This window comes from Diospyros lotus, chromosome 7, assembly GCF_014633365.1.
Source record: "Diospyros lotus cultivar Yz01 chromosome 7, ASM1463336v1, whole genome shotgun sequence".
Lineage (NCBI taxonomy): Eukaryota > Viridiplantae > Streptophyta > Magnoliopsida > Ericales > Ebenaceae > Diospyros > Diospyros lotus.
In genome coordinates this window covers 25,355,384-25,378,096 of record NC_068344.1, presented here as the reverse complement: position 1 = coordinate 25,378,096, position 22,713 = coordinate 25,355,384, and the positions used below count along the sequence as shown (strand labels likewise).

At 36.1% G+C, this 22,713-nt stretch overlaps 1 protein-coding gene across 11 annotated transcripts in view; it reads right to left on the bottom strand.

Moving 5' to 3' along the window:
- LOC127806434 (uncharacterized) overlaps positions 1-18,210 on the bottom strand; it is a 70,577-nt gene extending 52,367 nt beyond the window's left edge. For 3 of the 11 annotated variants that reach the window (XR_008024414.1, XR_008024416.1, XR_008024417.1), the window contains exons 1-7: positions 18,009-18,209; positions 16,630-16,949; positions 16,038-16,223; positions 15,865-15,948; positions 2,778-2,837; positions 2,280-2,324; positions 1,094-1,293 (exon numbers count right to left, since the gene is read on the bottom strand). Coding sequence is in view for 4 of the 11 variants with exons in the window: in XM_052343731.1 (XP_052199691.1) it covers positions 1,094-1,293; positions 2,280-2,324; positions 2,778-2,837; positions 15,865-15,948; positions 16,038-16,223; positions 16,630-16,932 (878 nt within the window). In the remaining 7 variants the exon portion in view is untranslated. Of the gene's footprint in view, positions 1-1,093; positions 1,294-2,279; positions 2,325-2,777; positions 2,838-3,564; positions 3,730-15,864; positions 15,949-16,037; positions 16,224-16,629; positions 16,953-18,008 lie in introns of those variants that run through there. The other 8 variants (XR_008024420.1, XR_008024419.1, XM_052343728.1 and 5 more) reach the window with 6 other exon arrangements.
- Between the last annotated feature and the right edge of the window lie 4,503 nt (positions 18,211-22,713).

Genomic DNA, 22,713 nt, shown 5'->3' with positions numbered 1-22,713 from the left:
GAAGGTATTAACTTTCGTAGCTAATTTTTTTTAGCTTAAATTACAATTTAATTATGCACATATTAATTTATTGATCTTAACAATTGTCGGTTTGGAAATGTGATTTTATATCCAATAAGTTTTGTAACTTTATGCAAGAATAAGGTAACTTTATTAGAATTTATCTTTGTTTGTTGTGAAATTATCAAAAAAATTTATGAATGCTATTTGTCTTTATTTGTTGATATGGATTAAACTAAAAAAATCATGGTTAAACCAAAACCGAACCGAAACCGAATGGTTTGGTTATGGTTTTAAATTTTTAAAACCAAATGGGTAATGGTTCGGTTTTGGTTTTAGTAATTTAAGTTTGGTTTGGTTATGGTTTTGACAAAAACCGAACCAAACCGAACCATTGCCAACTCTACTTACACCATCCATTTTCTTTTTTAAACCTGAAAACACATTTTCATTCCACAAGCCAGGGTCAAAAATTATGGCATGCATTATTAATTTTCCTCCATCTTCAAAGCCACCTAAAATGATTGTATCTGTATCTACATTTTCTATATTCAAAGCATGACTATGGCTATATGCTATTGTATATTCAGCTATCAATACCAAGTTCAAGTACATCTAATAGATAAACGTGCATTACAGATATACCCCTGCAATATTTACATATATGTAGTAACTATATGTTTTAGTATCAAATTGGATAGCCAGTACAAGGTTGTTTAACTCCCCTATATTTCAATAAATTTATGTAGTTAAATACTAAGTTTATATAACTCCCTGGGGGTTGCATTATTGAAGATTTGCCAGCACTTCATCCCCACTCCACACCCAGTTCCGCTGGTATTAAATCATATGAATCTTAAACATTGTCGACCTCTCTTTTTGGCAATTACAATTCCAGAAACAACTTCTGTACAAGTCACTACTTCAAAGTGCAGAATGCAAAGCTTATGTACAAGTATCAATTTAGCTGTGAACATAAACATCAACAATTACAAATCAGCTTATGAACACATTTTTTATAAATTAAGGTACACTATCAAAGACATAATCACTTGTACTCCAAAAGAAAAGGTGTAATCACTCAAAATACTACCTTTTCAATACGCCGAAATGCAGATCAAAAAATGGAAGCCTGGAAAGAATGCAATAGCAACGACGTGTTGTCAATATATGGCGGCTCAAACCTGAGCGTAAAGTTTGTCCTTCTGAAATCATTGAAATCAATCCAGATGGTTTTTGAACTATTTCGTCAACCAACACACAGCAACCATACAACGTTGAATTGTCAGCAACCTAGATAGAAAGGTAGTGCCAGATTTGTAGTTCAGTACTAAATCAAAATAAGAATTGATAACATACATACGCATTAACAACAATTGGCATATTTAAGAGACTCAAAACAAGATGGAATAGCATCAGTAATGAACTAAACTGCTACTAATAGCAAAGACCAAACATGAAATAATAAGCTATCCCACTCAAGTGGGCTGATCAAAGAACAATAAAACTATTTTGGTCACCTTGGTGACAGCTTCTCCAAATTATAAACAATCTAAATTCCTTCATATCTGATACATGAACAGGTAATTTTTTACAGCAGTTTAGCGTTTTCTTCAAATTCTGTCAGCAAGAAGTAATATGTCTTTTGACACATAAAATGCTTGAAAGAGCCCTTTTTCATTTGATTGAACAAAAAATGGCATCCACAGTGCATGAGACCCGGTTGCAAGGGCCTAGTATTTAAGGAGGCTGTTTCTTTTATTTCATGCGAATATATAGGAAAATAGCACAACAAACAGCACGTTAAATGGAACAGAGAAACTTCATCTAGAACATTTTGAACTAAACCTCATCACAATCTATGTTATTGTAATAACTCTCTCCTTAAATACTATCATGGGAATCATTGGCATACTGACCTTGTAATCACATATAATGTTAGGCCTACTAATAGCTTGGGAAGAATCAAGTGAGATTATATAATCAATGAACAAAATATTGCAAGCAAAGAAAGTCCTCAAAAATACTCCTAACATGGTTAAAGAGTGACTACCGAGAAACACGTTTTTATCCTATACACATTTAGCATGGACCAGAATGGTAAAACCGACAGTTACTAGTATGAAACCAGACAAAACAAGATTTCTTCTAGATGTATGAGTGCCTTTTTTCCCCCAAATAAGAGCTAGGAAACTAAGGTCAAGTTGAATGGCAGAACCTGAGCAGTAAATAGTAATGAAAGAAGAAAAAATGAGGTACCATGGTATGTCATAAAGTACCTGCAACCGGAATACAAATGACAGATCACTTTGTTTCAGGTGTTCCTGCAAAACTAGCAGCAAGTTAACTAAGATCATTTCTCACAAGTAAAATGTGTTAAAAATTGCTAGTGAAAAAAATATATATCAAAAGAAAGAAAACTACTTTTCTAAATTACACCTCTAATTTTGAACATAACTTGGTTTTGACAGTTATATGAGCAGCAAAATGGAGGCTAATACAGAAAATTTAATAAAGGATACAATGAAGAATAGCAGTAATGGTGCTGATTACAAACAGCCAAAAAAAAAAAAAGGAAAAAAAAGAAAGAAGTCATAGAAGAAAATCAAGTTGAAATAAAAGAAATAGTAGATTTAAATGCATCAAAGAAAAATAAGTGAAGAAGCAAATCTTTAGCAAATTAGCTATATCTGTTTATATATAACCATGATAATGATTATTACAATAACAAGCGCAGAAAAAAACAAATATATAAGATCTGGAAGTGTATAGAGCACCTGCCCAAGAAGTATTTCATTCAATTCACTCATTGAAGGAGTTTTCTCAATAGCATGAACCTGCAAATCACATGTAACAACCACCAACAATTAAAAGTCCAAATGACTAACTTCCAGATGAAACAATGGAAATTTGTGAACAATAAACCAAAACGAAATAAGAGAAGTTAGCCTTGAGAGTAAGGAAGAGGGCAGATTTTAATTCCACAAAAAAATGAAGCACTACACCCATGTGAAAGGAAGTGTTACTTGAAGCTGTGCTTTGCTTCTTATTATTTTATGTTGCTTTGTCTCCTCTTATAATTATGTTGTTTGTTGTATATATTGGTAGTCCTAGCTAGCCTATTTTCTAACTGCTATGTCTGTTTGCGCGACTTATGTTAGCGCGCTTTCAGTTCAGCTACTGAGTATATAAGCAACAGCTCTTATAGTTTCAAGTGTCCTTTGATCTTTCTAATATCAGTATCCAGTTCTCGAAACTCTCTCTTTTGTTTTGCCCTAGTTACTGCTTTTGGTTTGTACATTTACATGGTATCAAAGCCTTTGACTAAGGTCCATGGTGTCTAATCCTGATCATAGCACCTCTTCCTCTTTTCTGCCTCATCATCATCATTGTCTTCTGCCTCGCAGTCAGATTTCGCTGCGATGGCTAAGGCATTGAGTTATATACCAATTCGCCTTGATTCTAACAACTATATCTTCTAGAAGGCACAAATATCAGCTACGATACGTGCCTTTGATCTTCAATCGTTTCTCAATAAAGGTCCGATTCCAACACAATTTATACCTGATCCGAATGCCGACGAGGATGGAGCAACAATGTTGAATCCAGAATTCATGAGCTGGAAGCGACCAAATCAACTGCTGCCCGAATGGCTCTTCTCAACAATTGACAAGGAAGTTTTGACGCAGGTGATTCATTGCGAATCATCTGCCGAGGTATGGATGACTCTCGAAAGTTTGTATTCTCGTCAAACCATTGCTAAATCATTCCAATTGAAGCAACAACTGAGATCTGTTAAAAATGATGCCTTGCAAATTAATGATTATATTCTTGTTGGAACTAGGACTGATTTACATCAAGAAATCACTCTTCTCTTCTAGATAAACCTCACTCAATAAGAAACAGTAATAGACAAACAAATATTGAAGAAATCAAAATCAATAACAAAAAGATAAAGAGGCAAGAACTTATCCTGATTCAGGCATGAAATGCCCTACATCCAGACTGTCGAAGATCAAGACAAAATCCACTAGAAAGCCAATAGGATACAGCACTCCCTCTCGCACACTCTTAGCTATGAACAATAGCCTCTCACCGAGAATACAAGGACCAAGCAAAGCTCTCTCGCAATACTCTCTATCACTCGTGCATGATCATTCGAAGGAATGAATGCTGGAAATTGTTCCTCCCAGAGCCTATCTGCCTCTATTTATAAGAGATAGAGGCGGTTACAAGTCAAGGACCTAAATGCAAATAGAAACAAATAAAGGACTTCCGGAACTAACTCTAAGTAAGTTAGTTCCGTTACATTTTAAACTCATAAAACACAAAATACAAACTTATTTCTAACTACATTTAAAAAATCCTTTATCGAGAATTGATGCTAGCTAATGCAAATCCTAACAATTCTTAAGATCAAGACAATAGGACGTTCACTAGCGGCCATAAGAGAGCCTCTTAGTGATAAGGATCTGCTACTTGCAATCCTTAATGGTTTGTATCATGAATATGAGACTGTAGTAAGTCCAATTACCTATTAGATGGATGAGATAAATCTTGAGAAGGTGCAATATCTCTTACTGATGCATGAGCAAAGGTTGCATTCAAAGAATTTACCTCATACTGCTGTTAATGTTGAATCAGTTTGCCATCAGCTATACATGTTAACATGATTGCATTTACACAGAGGAGTACTGGAAATTCGATGAATAACAGAGGTGGAGGTCTCAATTTTAATAGAGGTGGTGGTTTTGTCAATAGAGGAGGAAGAGGTAGAGGTAGGCAATCTAGAAAGAGAATTTACTGCCAACTTTGTGGTAAGCCAAGTCACTTCGTTGACAAGTGCTATCATCAGTTTGATAGCAACTTTCAGAGGAGTTCGGTGTATAATCAAAATTTTGAATGGCCTCAAATGGTTTCCCAATGAGATACTCAAACTTATTCAGCCTCCCTGAATGGTTCTAATGAGGTATACATGAATGAGCTAGGTTATATTTCAGGAACTTCTTATAATCAATTTTCACAAACTCCTTACAACCAATTTTCACAGCCTATTGATAATGCCTCTCTACCAAAGTCTTCTCTCACAGATCCTGCTTGGTTCGTTGACTCTAAAGTTACAAATCATATAACTTATAATCTTGGAAACCTTTCACTTCATTCTCCTTACAATGGCAATGAATGTGTTTCTGTTGGAAATGGTAAGCAATTGTCGATTTCTAATATAGGTGTTGGACATTTGTATACTCAAACTAAACCTACTTCTTCTATTTCCTTACCTAATGTCTTACATGTTCCTAACATGAAGAAGAACTTAATCACTGCCTCTCAACTAACTAGAGACCATGACCTTGTTGCTGAGTTTAACTCTAGTTCTTGTTTGATTAAGGAAAAGAGTACCAAGGAAGTGCTACTTAAAGGACGTCTTAAGGATGGGTTGTACCAGCTAAGTTCAACACTTGCTCCTGCTGCTTTATCTTCCTTAACCCAATCCATTGAGTCTCAGCCTATAGCTAGCAATACATCTTATTTGCAATGTGCCTTTTCTTTTGAAAATAAATGTAGGAGACAGTTTCCATTTTGTCATGGACTATCTCCTAATGTCCAGTTAGCATGTAAAGAACAATTGTATCATAGATGGCATGCCAAGTTAGGGCATTCATCTTCCAATGTACTGCACTTGATCCTTAATAAAATACATCTTCCTCCTTGTTCAAAAGTTGTGTTCTATGATTCTTGTAAAGTTGGCAAACTTAGTCAATTACCTTTTGTTGATTGTCCAATTATAGTCACTAAGCCTCTTGAATTAGTCTACTCTGATTTGTGGGGTCCATCTCCTGTTTTGTCCATTGAAAGATATTGATATTATATCATATTTGTGGATGCTTATTCACTGTATACATGGCTATACCCATTGAAACTTAAATCGGATGCCCTTTCCATTTTCAAAGTCTTTCATAAACTTGTTAAAGTCCAATTTCAAACCAAGCTTAAGGCTTTACAAACTGATAATTGGGGAGAATCTAAGGTGTTTTTACCTTATCTTCATAGTTATGGGATCCAGCCTCGATTCACATGTCTTTACACCCATCAACAAAATGGGGTAGCCGAACGTAAACACAGGCACATTGCAGAAATGGGGTTAACCTTGCTATCACATTCTCATATGCCACTAAAATTTTGGGTTGAAGCCTTCCAAACAGCAATATACACTATCAATTTGTTACCTTCTTCTACTCTTAAATTCCAAATTCCATTTGAGCTTCTATTTCACAAACAGCCTAATTACCTTATGTTACAACCTTTTGGATGTGCTTGCTTTCCTTATTTGCATCCTTATAACAAGCACAAATTTGAGTTTCATTCTACTAAATGTGTTTTCATTGGGTATAGTCATACACAAGCAGGATACAAATGCTTGCATCCATCTAGCCGAATTTATGTCTCTCGGCATGTTCAATTTAATCCTAATGATTTTCCATACATCTCGTTGTTTTCTTCTAAGTCTTGTTCTCCTAGTTTTTCAACTTCATATTTTAAGTCTATTCCTTTGTCAACTTCCCCTGGAGTAGCACAACCCAAGTCTTCTTCCATATCAAACTCAATTTCTTCTCAGTCCACAAGGTCTCTTTCTAATCAGATTTCTGATTCTCCTATTAATCCTCAACCTGTATCAAGTTTATCCATACCTCAGCCTTGTTCTCAACCTATACCACATGTATCTAAATACACAGCTCCACCTCAACCTTCTATTCATCCTATGCTTACCAGGTCCAAGGCCAAACAACTTCAATTAACTTCTCCTCATGCCCTAACCAGTTCCTTAGTTCCTAGTTCTGTACATGAGGCCTTCTTAGACGCAAGATGGGTTAAGGCTATGACGGCGAAATTTATAGCATTAAAATAGAATGGTACTTGGGAGCTAGTTCCATGCTCTAATAGTATGAATCTCATTGGCTGTAAATGTGTGTATAGAGTTAAGTACAACCCTGATTGATCAATTCTCAAATTCAAGGCTCGGTTAGTAGCCAAATGATTTCTTCAAACGCCTGGATTAGACTATATGGAGACTTTCAGTTTAGTGATGAAAGCTCCAACAATACGGGTTTTGTTCACTTTAGCAGTGACCTTTGGTTGGGATATTCAACAAGTGGATATCAACAATGCATTTTTGAATGGTGACTTGACAAAGGAGGTCTATTTGTCTCAGCCCGAGGGGTTTGCGGATATGAATTTTCCTTCACATGTTTGCAGGTTAAGAAAATCTCTTTATGGACTTAAACAAGCCCCTAGAGCCTAGTATACCAAGTTACAGGTAGCTCTTCAGTCATGGGGCTTTGTGAGAGCAGTGTCTGATGCATCTCTCTTTATTAAACGCACCCCTCAATTTGTCCTATTTGTCTTGATCTATGTGGATGATATTTTGGTGACTGGTTCCAATTCTAAAGCTCTTTCAGATTTTATTCATGATTTGGATAAGAATTTTGCTCTCAAGACTTTGGGTTCTATGCATTATTTTCTTGGTTTTGAAGCTCATCGAACCAATGCTGGAATTTATCTCACTCAGTCCAAATATGCACTGGATTTGTTGAAAAAGGCTGGTACTGTAAACCTAGTGACACACCTATAAATTCCTCTAATTCCTTAACTGATGAGGGTGAAGTGTTTGATAATCGTCACTTTATCGTACTATCATTGGCTCCCTTCAATATTTCACATACTCTAGACCAAACTTGTCTTTTGCTGTAAACAAGCTTAATTAGTTTTTGTCTTCACCTAAACAGCAACACTGGGTGGCTTGCAAACGGCTTCTACGATATATCAAGGGTACGTTGGGTCTAGGTTTGTTCTTTGCACCAACTCCTTTTGGTTTACCTTTGGTAGTCTATACAAATGCTGATCATGCTGGCTGCAAAGTTAGCAGGCGATCTACAAGTGAAATATGTGTTCTTGGTCAGAACCTGATTGTTTGGAGCTCTCGGAAGCAAACGGTAGTGGCTAGATCAGTTGGAGAGGCCGAGTATAGAGCTATAGCTCAAGGGGTAACTAAAATTTTATGACTACAATCACTGTTTTCAAAGTTGGGTTATAGTTGTGGTTCTACTCCTATAGTGTGGAGTGATAATATGGGTGCAAAGAATATTGCAAAAAACCCAGTATTCCACTCTTGCATCAAACACATTGAAATTGATGTTCACTTTGTAAGAGAAAAGGTTGAAAATGGCGTTGTTGAAATTCGGTATGTGCCTTCATTACATCAGTTGGCTGATATTTTTACTAAGGGACTACCTAGTAGCAAATTCAAGTTTTTATGTGAGAGGCACAATCTGAAGGAGTTACCTATACAGTTAGCCTCAAGCTTGAATGAATTTACAAGCAAGCAACTTGATGGAGGGGAGTCACAATTAAGGGGGAATGTGAAAGGAAGTGCTACTTGAAGCTGTGCTTTGCTTCTTATTATTTTATGTTGCTTTGTCTCCTCTTATAATTATGTTGTTTGCTATATATATTTGTAAAGATGATTAGGGCTAGAGAAATTTAGGGCACAAGAGAAATAAAAGAAGGGTCTGAAAGATGAATAACATTTCCAGCACTTTACAACGAAGCTCACTGAGCTTATATACAATTGCGCTTAACTACTATAACAGAAAAATTAATACCGCAAACTAATCGCCTATGCTAGATAAACACATAACAGAACAACAACTAGCAAGTATGCTAACAGAAATAGGCGCTCAAGTAATCTCTTCAACATTCCCCCTCAAAGTAGACTTCCCTTTGAGCCTTGATCTAGCAGTTAATTCTCTAGAATCAGCAACCACAGTACCCATGGAAGACTGCTGTAAATGTAACTTGTCCACTAATTCATTAAATCTGCTCCATGGTAACCCTTTAGTAAACACATCTGCAATTTGATAAGTAGTAGGCACATATCTAATCTCAACTTGATTCTTCTCCACTTTTTCACGAACAAAATGAATATCAATCTCAATATGTTTTATACGTACGAGCATGAAAAACTGGGTTCTCAGCCATGCTTTTGGCTGCTTGATTGTCACTCCAAATAATTGGAGTATGCACACACGGATAACCCAGCTCACCAAATAAGGATATCAGTCACATAACTTATGTCACATCTTGAGCAATGGCTCTATACTCAGCCTCCCCAACAAATCTAGCAACCACTGATTGTTTCTTTGAACTCCAAATGATTAGGTTGTTACCAAGCAAGATACATATCCCACTAGTTGATCGCTGAGACACTCTACAACCAGCATAGTCGGCGTCCGTGTAAACATTAAGAGATAAATCTGCAGAAGAAGGTGAAAAGAAGAGGCCAAGACCAATTGTACCCTTAAGATATCTCAGCAGCCTTTTACAAGCCAGCCAGTGCTGCTGCTTAGGATTAGCCAAAAACTGACTAAGTTTATTCACTCCAAAAGCTGTATCAGACCTTGTATAAGTAAGATATTATAATGACCCTACCAGTGTTCGATACAAGGGTGGATTAGCAAATAATTCACCTTTATCATTTAGAGAGACAGCAGGATTAATTGGAGTGTCACATGAATTGCAATCTGACATAGCAGCCTTCTTTAACAAATCTAACATATACCTGGACTAAGTAAGGTAGAGACCATTGCTATCTCTATATGCCTCAAATCCTAGAAAGTAATTAACAGATCCTAGGGTTTTTAGAGCAAAATGAGTATCAAGATCATGAATACAAGCTTGTACAGCAGCTAAATCCGAGCCGGTAATCAACATATCATCAACATACACCAAGATAAAAATGACAAAGGTTGAAGTGCATTTAATAAACAATGTAGCATTCGAAACAGCCCTTAAGAAACCCCAAGACTGTAGAGCATTTCTTAACTTGGTGTACCAAGCTCTAGGAGCTTGTTTAAGTCCATAAAGAGACTTTTTCAGCCTACACACAAGAATATTGACACATAAAACTTACAAAACTTTCCGGTTGCGACATGAATACTTCCTCTTCAAGATCACCATTAAAAAATGCATTATTTACATCAATCTGTTGTATACAATGTTCTAAAATGCGCTAGGCGCTAGTCGGGCGTCAGGCTGGAGCCTAGAAAAACTGCTATTTTTTAAATTAAAATTCATATTATTCTAAATGTACATACAAATTAAAATTCATATTATCCCAAATACATATATAAATTAAACAAAGATTATGAAATATTAATATAGATTATTAAATTTAGAGTTTAGACTCTTGACTTTGTGAAACACAATTTATAAGCATTAGAAATAATAGAATCAAATAAAGACATAATAACAAAATACAACAATAACAAAATACAACACTTGCGGAGGAAGAACAACGCAACAAAACTTGGCGGAAGAAGAACAACACTTGGCGAGAGAGGCAACAGCTGCTACTTGTTGACTGCTTACTAGAGGAGGTGCAGGGTGAATGACGAAGATGTGCGAGCAAGCATGAGAAAGGCGACAGCGACAGTGTGCGAGCACGAGACGGTGGCGACGGCAACTCTACAACTGCAAGCGGCGGTGACGGCGACGACGACTCTGCAACTGCAAGAGTCAGTGGCGGCGTGAGAGCACGAGAGAGGTGACGACAACTCTGCGACAAATTGTCGATGGCTATGCGTGCAAGATAGAAGGGGAAATCGATGAGAGAGAAAGGGTAACGGGTAAGGGGAAACAAAATCCTAATAAATTTATACTAATCCATTCACGCGGCCGATTAGGCCATAATCGGCCAAGCGGTTCACGCGGCTAGGCGTCCGCCTTGGTCGCCTAGGCGTCACCCGATACCGATTAGCCGAGCTAGCGCCTAAGGTGGCTGATTTGGCCATAATCGCAGCGACCAACGGCCGCCTAGTGCCTCGGCGCCGCCTAGGCTGCATTTTAGTTCATTGGTTGTATATCCCATCCAAAAGTCACTGCTAAAGAAAACAACACCCTAATAGTAGGTGCTTTAACAACAGGATTAAACGTTTCAACCTAATCAACACCCAGATTTTGGAGAAAACCTTTTGCAACCAGTTGATCCTTAAACTTTAGAACAGTTCCATCAGAGTTATATTTAATTCTGAACACCCATTTACATCCAATTAGATTCATATCATCAGAAAATGGAACAAGCTCCCATGTATCATTTTTCTGCAAAGCTGCAAACTCATCCTCCATAGCTTTAACCCATCTTGAGTCTAATAAGGCCTCATGAACTGTATTAGGTTCTAAGGAACTCACCAAGGCTTGAGGAGAAGTGGTTAAAAGCTGTTTAGTCTTGGATCTTGTGACCATATGATGAATAGAGGGAGCTGGAACAGTTTTGTACTTATGAACAAGAATTAATGTGCTGGGAGGAAACGAGTGAACAGGTTGTGGTACAATAGGTTGAGATGAGGTTAATGGTTGGGATGAACAATTATCAGAACTTACAGAAGTGTGTGCAGACTTAGGAGAACCAGGGGACTGTGTTACCCGAGGACAAGAAATAGTAGGAGAAGAAGAAGAAGGAAGCGATTGAAAAACCAAAGTAGAAGAATTGTTTGAATTGGATATAGATGGCGTAGACAACGAAAAAGAGAAAAGAACTTGAAAAGGAAATTCATCAGGATTGAAACTTACATGCCTAGACACGTAGATTTTTCTAGAAGGATGCAAACAAATGTAACCTCCTTGAGTATGGCTATATCCAAGAAATATACACTTGAGGGTGTGAAAATCAAACTTGTGCTTGTTATAAAGGTCTCAAGTAAGGAAAGCAAGCACATCCAAAAGGTTGTAGCAGTAAGTAATTTGGTGTTTTATTATAGAGAAGCTCAAAAGGGGTACAAAACTATAATGTAGAGGAAGGCAGCAAGTTAATGATAAAAGCTGCAGTTTGAAAGGCCTCTTCCTAGAATTTTAATGGCATATGAGCATGAGCAAGTAATGTAAGACCCATCTCAGCTACATGCCTATGTTTTCTTTCAACTACACTATTTTGTTGGTGAGTATAAGGGCATGTAAACCTAGGTTGTATTCCATAGCTTTGTAGGTAAGGTAAAAAGGCTCGAAATTCCCCTCCATTATCAGTTTGGATAGCTTTAAGCTTGGTTTGGTGTTGATTTTCAACAAGTTTATGAAAACTGATAAAGGTAGGCAAAGCATTGATTTTAATTTCAATGGATATAGCCATGTGAACCTTGAGTAAGCATTAACAAAGATAATGTAATATCTGAATCCTTTAACAGAAATAGTAGGGGAAGGACTCCAGACATCCGAATATATCAACTCCAATGGCCTCTTGGCAGTAATATTATGAGAAACAAATGGAAGTTGATGATGTTTACCAAGCTTACAAGAATCACCGAATGAAAGAGCTGAAGAAGAACATGGAATTCGAATTTTATTAAGAACCAATTTCAATACATTGTAAGTAGGATGACCCAATCGAGCATGCCACTGCTGGCATGTCTTATTGTATTGAACTAAACAAAAATTAGGAGACAGTCCATGACTAAATGGAAGCTGCGTTTTACAACAATCGGAAGAAAACTTAGTACATTTATTCATAGAAGACGAAGTAGCAGTAGCTGTAAAAGACACTGAATGAGGAGACTTGATAGAATGCTCAGGGACGCTAGCAGCTTGACCAAAAGTAGGAACCAGCTGATAAAGATTATCCTTAAGTTGTCCTCGAAGTAGCACAAGACCTGTATTCTTGTCCTTAATCAAACACACATTGGAATGAAATTCAGCAATCACATTGTGATCATTAGTAAGTTGTGATACACTGATTAAACTTTTCTTCATATGAGGAACATGAAGAACTCTAGGTAAAGTGATAACAGAAAAAGGTTTAGCGTTAGTATGTAGATGTCCAAGACCAACATTAGATATAGACAATTGCTTACCATTACCAACAGAGACCTTGTCTCCTCCATTGTAAGGTGCATGCAATGTCAGGTTATTGAGATTTGAAGTGATATGATTTGTGGCTCTAGAATCCACAAACCATGAATGATTAGGCAATGGTAAGGGAGACAAATTTTCTGGAGGCCGAGAAAAATGGCCATACGAGGTGACTCCTTGTGAAGAACCTATATCAGTCATGTAGGGCTCATTAGAATCAATAAAGGTAGCTACATATGCCCTACAATCAGCAACTGGAAACCTCTGGAAATTCTAAAAAGAATTCTAAAAATTTTGACCACCAACAGTATTCCTCTGAAAGTTTTTGTCAAATCTATGATAGCATTTATCAACAAAGTGCCCTAGTTTTCCACATAATTGACAATAGATCCATCTATTTGATCTACCACGACCTCTTCCGCCTCTATATCCTCCGCCTCTTTGTACAAAACCTCCTCTAGTATTGTTAGCATTTTGTGATGCAACAGAAGTCATGTTTACATTAACAGGAGCATGCATAACTGAGTCAAAATTCACCATAGACTGTGCAATATCTTTAGAGTGTAATCGTTGCCCATGCATCAACAATAAGTACTGCACTTTTTCTAAGTTTATTTCATCCATTTGATAGGTGATCAAGCTTACAACCGTCTCATACTCATGATCTAATCCATTTAGAATTGCAAGTAATAGATCCTTATCACTTAAAGATTCACCAATAGGGGCCAACGAATGACCAATTGGCTTAATTTTCAGTATGTAATCATTAATAGACATAGAATCCTTTTAACAGACCTTAGTTGCTGCTTTAATTGGAAAGACTTTGCTATGGTTTGACGAGAATATAAACACTCAGGAGCAGACCATACCTCGACAGATGATTCACATTGAATCACCTGCGCAAGCACCTCTTTGTCAATAGTAGAGAACAACCAACCGAGTAGCAATTGGTCTAATCGCATCCAATTCATATAATCCACGTTAACCACTGGAGCTTCACCATCACCAGCCAGATCCAATACATATTTAGGAGGAGGAGGCGACTTGTTCAAAAATGGCAGCAAGTCGAAGGCACAGATTGTTGCGAGAATCTGTGCTTTCCAAAAAATATAGTTACTCGAGTCTAGCTTGATAGGTATAAAGCTAAACGCCTTCGCTACAGATGAGAAATCAAACTGCGAAGATGAGGATAGCGAGGTGGAAAAAGGAATCGAAAGTGAAGAAGAATTCCAATCAAGATTTGAGGCCATTGACACAAGTTGCAGGCTTTGATACCATGTAAAGATGATTAGGGCTAGAGAAATAAAAGAAGAGTCTCAAAGATGAATAATATTTCAAGCACCTTACAACGAAGCTCACTAAGCTTATATACAATTGCGCTTAACTACTATAACAAAAAAATTAATACCGCAAACTAATCGCCTATGCTAGATAAACACATAACAGAATAACAACTAGCAAGTATGCTAACAGAAATAGGCGCTCAAGTAATCTCTTCAACAATATTGGTGGTCCTAGCTAGCCTATTTTCTAACCGCTATGTCTGTTTGCGCGACTTATGTTAGCGCGCTTTCAATTCAGCTGTTGAGTATATAAGTAGCAGCTCTTATGGTTTCAATTGTCCTTTGATCTTTCTAATATCAGTATCCAGTTCTCGAAACTCTCTCTCTTTTGTTTTGCCCTAGTTACTGCTTTTGGTTTGTGCATTTACAATCCACAAGGATAAGTCACAGCAAATGGGCCAAAAATAATTAGAAAATATACAACCTTATTTGCATTATGAATAGGGAAAATGTTTGATGCTAAAATAAAAATAATACAACAGCATAGCAGATAGACTAATTTTATAATAGATCAACTAAGTTTGTCTCCTTTTTTCAGCTAAAAAGACATGTATAACCCAATAAAAATCCCATTACCAAGGTTGAACATGTACCAAGAAACAAACAGGAAACCAGAATTTAACACTGACTGTAGCCAAGAACTACAAAGGTCATCAACGAACTGTACAATGGATAGAGTCTACCTTCAACCAAGAAAAGATAAAAGAAATAATGCTTTTCTTCAAACAAAAATATAAAACTTTTTAGCCTCTCAAAAAACTCTCCTCTAAAAAGAGGGTTTGGGAGTTCACAGGGGCTGGGAGGAATCACAGCCTAAACTATATGGTTGGCTGGCCCTTGGGCCGCACTGCCTCCAACCACCAAAAAAAAAAATTCCAATGCATAAGCTGGCATAACCCACCAAACACCCAGAATCATACGTAGAAAGCTCCACATCTCACTGGCAACCAGATAATAAAGCAAAAGATGGTCCACCAACTGGCCATTACTCTGACATGTAACATTAATTTAAGATGACCTGCTTATGTTTCCTCAGGTTTTGGGGGGAGAGAATAACACCCAAGTGTACCAGACTCCAAATTGCTTCCCAAGGAAAGTCAATCATCCCCTTTGTCTATTCATTAGCATTTTAAGTCACTTTAAAAGCATCCATCAGAAAAGAAGCACCCAAAAAAATATCTCAAAATAGAAAATATAGAGGACAGACTTTGACGGTAGTAAAATGCCTAAGTTCTTCCAATCATTTACCACTGGACTATGTCATTTCAATCATTTTAATACTTATGTAAGAGGCCTACCAGATAATATGCATCAAACATTTGGTGAAAACCTCTAAATTTGATATTCTAACATGGTAGCATGTTCAATAAATGAAACATTACGTCACTGCAATGAACTCTTCCATGTGTTCATGAGTATCCATAAAAACTTCAAAGATATAAATCCTTGAGTTCCAACTGAAAAAAATATGCCCATCAAAAAAAAACAAAAGATCAAACCAAACATGATAACATTTTATGCAGCATTAATCTAAGTTAATAACTATTGTCTTGGAAATAACTTCAACAAGCACCCCTTTCAGATGAATAAAGTAAAGATCTAAATCACCACGGTATAATAAACCTACCTCAAGGCCTCCAGGAAAGCAGAAAGAAAGAAGATCCTTATACTTGAGAGGCAGCTGCTTTTCAGGAGGGTAAACAAATAAGACCTGGAAATAGAAACATAAGAGTGTGTCACATATCCAAACATGTAAATTGGTCTATAACAATTTGTTCTAATTTTGACGAGAATTACTACCTGTGGTTCAACGTTAGGTTCCACACGTGATTGATGTTGACTGAACGGACTTCTTAATTTAGCTGAACTTTCGGACTTCCGCACAAAGTACTGCTTTTTAAGTGCCTGAATGTCACAATTAGGATGGAGCCCAACAACTACCATGCTCTCAAAAAGCCTCGATGGCTCTTTCAAGGGCCTATGATCCTGTACATATAAAGTTCCACAGTTCACCATCAAAGCAATGGGAATAAAGTCTCTTTTTTTTTTTTTTTTTTTCAGGTAGGGGTTAGGACCACAATAAAAATTAAGAATAAGTAATTTTTAGTTCAAAACACCACATATTTACAAATATCTTGGCATCCTCAACAATTATTGACATTTGACATCATAAACAGCTCCCACTCAAATTTAAGCACTCGGTTGAATTCCTTCCCCTCCTTAAGGGGGCAGAGGGTGTTGGGGTTCTATAAGTTTTAGAATTCAAAGTAAGCAGCACGCCACTAGATTTATGCAAAGACAGGAATGAGTAAGAGAGAAAAATGAACCGCTGATTGCTGAAGAAATAGGCAAGCAGACCAAAAAGGGTTTTAGTCGAGATAAATAAGCATACCAGAGACTGCATTTGAAATCTTGCCCATTGACGCTTTTGGCTTGTTAGTACTTCTGGATTGTACATTTTACCTTTCACTTCAGGCGGGTGAGAGAAGCCTTTTAGAACTTTAGAAACTTGGGTTTGAAGTTTCTGTAGTGGACTATTGTTTCCGTCATCTTTTGACGAAAAAACAACAGATGGTCGGGGTGAATGAACAGTTGTGGCAGCTGCAGCAGCAACAGCTTTTGCAACATCTTCTGTTGTCTGCACAAAGATTGAAGTACTCCAACCAGGGCTGCCGGTATCTTCATTCTTTTCCATATTTGAAATCTCGCCTCCTGCTAAGAAAAACAAAAACAAATCCAATCCCTAAAATTTTTTAGCAAAAAAGGAACTCGATGCATATCTAAGAGACGGTATATTTTATGATTACTCTTCATAATCTTTTTGATAACAATAAGAGGCTTGAAGTCTGATGATTATGATTATTTCAGGTGAGGTGAATCTAAAATGCACATGGCAAAGCTCCGAACTCAAGGGACATTGCAGAACTGCCACTCACATTGAATATTGGGCAAACAGTAGGTAAAATAACATTGTTTCCTCTAGGACACTATTATACGCGTTGCAGTCACTTGCTGCAGGTTGAAGACGAGCAGTTTTCTTCAGCTGCAATTTTTTTGTTGCTAAACAATAACAATGACAAGTATTTATGTGCCCACCGCACACGCATAAACAAGAAACGGGGAGGAAGGCTTAAGGTTCATTATTGATGTTTGGGCATAGAGGACAATAATCCAACTAAACAAATCAGCAAGACAGGTCATGCTCTACAAAATCAATCCTATCAGACTTCCTCTCAGTCGTTCAATCAGAAACTACTTAAACAATCACTTGGTTCTTTTCTAAATTCCACACCAGTAATCAGTTCCTATAGCACAGAAGAGAGGCAAATTTCACTCTTATTTCAGTCTTGACAAAGAAAAAGGAGCCAGAGCCTGTAAACTGAAACTGCATAATGGAAGTCGACATATTAGGGTACTTTCGAACCGAACACTTTTAACTTTCCTCCAATAAAACTACGCCAGTTCCAAGGGGAAAATATCCCAGACATCAAACCTCTCAAGAACTCGTGCTCTATTTCACTTCAAAACACCTAAATTCGAAGAAGTTCACGCAAAACTGTGATCATGGACAAACAAAAAAGCACATCTACGCTTGATAATCGCAAAACAACCCGCGAGAATGAAGAGAAAATCGTAAACGTTTAGGATTCAGGCAATCACTAGACCAAACAGAATCCGAAAATTCAAGAAAGCAATTCAAGAAACTAATCGCAAAAGCGAAATTGATAGCGAATTGCGGAACAGAAATAAAAAAAGAGAGCAAGAACTCACCTTCAAAAAATCGAAGATAAATAAGGAGAGAGGCGAGAAATAGATGGGGATGCGAAGATACGAAGAGGGGAACGAGGCGATGGGAGAGAGAGCTCAGGCGGCCATAACAAAGAGAACTGTTCGTTGGTTTTGATGGAGGAAAGTGAAGAAAATCCCTTAAGAGAGAGAGAGAGAGAGAAAATGGAAGAGAAGGACCGGAGAAGACAAAGGATTATATTACACTTGCATAAATAGATAATTAATTAGTATAATTAACTTATATTTCAATTTCAGTTAATATAAATAAGAGATTGTATTCTTAATTATTATGTTTGACCCATCGTCAAAGTCCGCCGGGCGGGGGGGTGTTTGGGAACCGGAACAAGTATCCGAGGTGCTGCTTGCTACTTTACATAGATTTTTCAACTGAATCCTTTTTTATTTATTTATTTATTTATTATTATTATCTTATGTCGAACCGGCGAAAGTGGCTTTTCTATTTGGGTCTGGGGCGCAAACGGCGCCATGCTTTCTCAGAGGAGTCACGTGTGCCGCTCATTTCTTGTTTTCTTTTTTTTTTAATATTCCTTTTTCTCGCAGCTAATATAATCTTAATTGTTAAAACTGAATGTTAACCAAACTTGCAGTACACATTTAGGCGTGAGCACATGATTTATAAACATTTTATAAAATAAAAATATAAAAAGTGATTCTTAAGCTAACACTCGTTTAACTGTAAAACTGAAAGTTTATTACTTGTATTATTATTATTATATTCATTATATTATTATTAATATTGTAGTTTTATTGATAATAACGTTACCATAATAAAATTATTATGAATACTATAAGATTGATACTACCAATGCAATGTCTATGATATTACTAATGTTATAAAGTTACTAATAATTATTAAATTAATAGCTTTTACTATTTAAAATTAGTCAATTTTACCCTTTATTTACACTATAAGTAAGATGTTGTTGACATTTCAGTATAGTATTATAATAAATAAATAAATAAATAGAATTCTCCTTAACTTCTTCAATGGGTCAAATTGCTGGCCCGATAGACTAAGATCCCAAGGTAGTAACCTAAGTGCTTAATAGTGGGTAAAAAATAGAATTCTTCCTTTTTACGCTTTTAACGTAGCATTCTCAATAAAATTAAAATTAGTAAAAGTAATTAGAATAACACATAAAATACAATTTAAATCGTAATCTAGTGAAAAAATAAATAATCTCAAATATATATCCATTCAAAACGTAGCTTCAAAAACACATTCATAAAATATAGTGCTAAAAATTATACCATCAAAATTGAAAACATAACCTAAATACAAAATGATGTAAAATTACAAAAATGTTCCACTACCAATGCATCTTCTCCTTGCTTTTGTTGTTATTGATTTAATTGTCATCTAACACATTTAAATATGTCATGCTAAATGTTAAATCGTTTAATAAAAGTTAAAAAATATTCTGTACATAAATATTATGTGACTTAACTTAATCCTAAATGTTTAACGCTATGTATTTATTCATATATTAAATATAGTTACAGTAATTAACTGATTAATAGTCACTTTAGGGATAATATAAATGATTTTATAAATTAACTTTTCATTTTTATCAAAATCAAATAATTACATAAATGCAATTAGCTCAAACAATGTATGTCGAATGTCAGTCGTATAAAATTTGATGCATTAATAAGCAATTAACAGTGCACATGAAAAATATAGAATTTTTTGAGAGACAATTTACCTAAATTCGCTAAATCGTGCACCGAAGCATGTTTTCTTAATTTGCGTGTTTACCTAAAAAAACGTGTTTGAAATCCTTCTGGAACCTTAAACTTGCTCAACACGTGCACTTTAATTTTTAAAATAAATTTTTCTAAATTTTTTATCTATTATTGACTTTTATACTCCTTTTTTATGATAAAAAATATTAGTTATTATAATTTTATTAATTATTTATTTTATTTTTATAACAGAAGTTTATTGAAGTGTAGAAGTCATGAACGAAAAATTTGATATTATGTCAACTTTTCATTTCAGTTTTAGACAAATCATGAATCTATAATGTTTTTTTTGTTTCCTAATAAGGTTCGAGGCTATGACGATTTTTCAGGTGGGTTTTAATCTTCATAGACTTTGGTCCGAGATTGAAGAACCCAAGTCCGTCATCATTTTTTAAACAGCTCATTTTAGAAGTCGGGCCACAAGCCCATTCCCCACTTTGGAGGATAAATTGGCCTCGGCCCATTTGCTCAAGTGAGGTGAAGCTCGCTTATCTTAACCCATTAACCCTCATATAAAATGACACTCTTTGACCTCTTTTTGGCGTCTCATTCTCTCATACCCGAACCCTAGCCCGTTCTCTCTCTCTCTCTTGTGTTTCCTTTTCTTGACCGATAGCTCCATTTCTTTTTTTCCTTGTTCATCTGATTGCAATGGGGGTCTTCTTGCCTTCTGGGGTTGATCAATCCTTCTATGTATACAATCGCCTTTCCTTGTGTGTGAAAGACGGTCATTCAATGTCGATTGTAACCTCTATATATTTGAGACTGAGATCTTCTTTTAGGGTCAGCCTTTCCCTTGGCTTTGTGCTTTCTACCCTTTGTCTTTGCGATTGATCTACTTCTTACTATGAGTGGTTTTGATCGCTTAGGTGAGATAGGGTTTCATTGAGTTCAACTGACAGGTGTTGGGGCTTTCTGGGCTTATAGTTTGAGAGCTTCGTTTGTGATTTGTGGTTCTTATTCGTTGGCGTTACCAAAAGTGGTGATTGGTTCTTTTAGATTTGAGCCTTGAACGTTATTAAACAAGGAATTTTTATTCTGTTTCTTGTGTTCTTTATTTTGATCTATATATGGTTCAATTTATTGCACTAACCCTTTTTGTTTTGTAGAGATTTTTCGCAACAAATAACATTATTCAATAATTCAATATCGAACAAAAAAAAAAAAAAACACAAACTCATAAATTTAGATCATGGGTCAATTAAGTCCACAACATCACATGTTACCACATATTTGTCAATTAGAGAAAAAAATGACTTCATTCGAGATACATATGGTGTTTCTCACTCATGTGCAATATTAGCTCGATATTTATACTAGTTGCGTGCAACAAAAGGAATTCGTGAGACTAGTTTAAGGAACACCCGACAACATGATAAAATAATATGTGAATTGCAAATTTATAAATACATAACTATATAAATATATAAAGAAATTTTGAAATAATAATACCTACACAAAATGACAATCATTAACAAAAATAATTGCTAAGAGAAATAGTCAGAGGATCATAGAAATAGAACAATTGTAATTCATAAATACACAAAAACATAGAACCTAGGGAGAAAGCAAAACTCTCGAATTGGTTGAATGGCATCAAATAACTACTCAATTGTCAAAGCGGATTTATTCTCTAAATTTTTCTAATCACTCCTATATTATAAAAAAAGAAACAGGCGAGGAAAACATAAAATAGAAAGAACTAGAGTTCAGAAGATATCAATTCTCACGAATTCTAAGGTCTGAGAGATATGTTTCCTCCCGAACCTTCTAGTTCTTGAGAAAGCAAATCTCTCGAACTCTCTAGCTTGATGAGATAATAAAAGAAAGCTCGTGAAATGACATACCTCAACCAACAACAAGAGTCTATTTTTGTAATACCTTGAGAGTCCAGAGAGATTAGTATATATCGAGAATAGTGTAAGAAATGAAACAACACCAGGTGGATACCTTTTGGGCTGGATGTTGACAAAGAACTCTCAAGTTAAGCATGCTTGACCTAGGATAATCCAGGGATGGGTAACCCCCCTGGGAAGTTCGCGTAGGCCCATCAGGATAAGTTGTTCCGGATCTTCCTATCGCTCAAACGGGATGTTACAGGTGGTATCAGAGTCGACCTGGGTCGTGTGTTGGGACCATGTACTAGTCAAAGGCTAAGGGTACTGGACTGGGGACACTGGACAAGGGAGAGCTGGGACCAGTTGTAAGGTCGCATGACGAGGACTTCATGTGCTTAAGGGGGGGAGAATGTAATACCTCGAAAGCCCAAAGAAATTAGTATATATGAGAATATGTGTAAGAAAGAAAATAACACTAACTGGATACCTTTTGGGTTGAATGTTGGCAAAGAACTCCCAAGTTAAACGTGCTTGACCTGGGGTAATCTAGAGATGGGTGACTCACTTGGGAAGTTCGCGTAGGCCCATCAGAATAAGTCGTTCCGAATCTTCTTATCGCTCGAATGGAATGCTACAATTTTCAACCAAATTCTATTATTGTTCTTTCGAATCGTTCTCTTCTTTGTCCTACTCTTCCCATGTCATCTTCATCTGAGTGTAATCATCTATGGCATAAGTCATTCCGACGTGAAAAGAAAAAATGAATAGAAGAAAAAAGGAAAAATAACGAAGAAAATGATTGTGATGGTGGGTGAGTTGTGGTTAAGTATTTAAAAGAATGAAGAGTAAAAATGAATTTTCATTTGAGTTTATTTTAGTTATATTGTATTTTATTAAAAAAAAATTGATTGTGGAGAGAAAAACAGTGGTTGAAAATAAAATTTTTCATTACATTATTATTGAGTTTCTATAATTACCAAAATGCCCTCAAGCCATTTTCTTTTAGAAAATCATTATCTCTCATTCTTCAAATTTTTTCTTAAAAATCTTAGATATTATAGGTAAAGTTCTCAAGTTTAAGG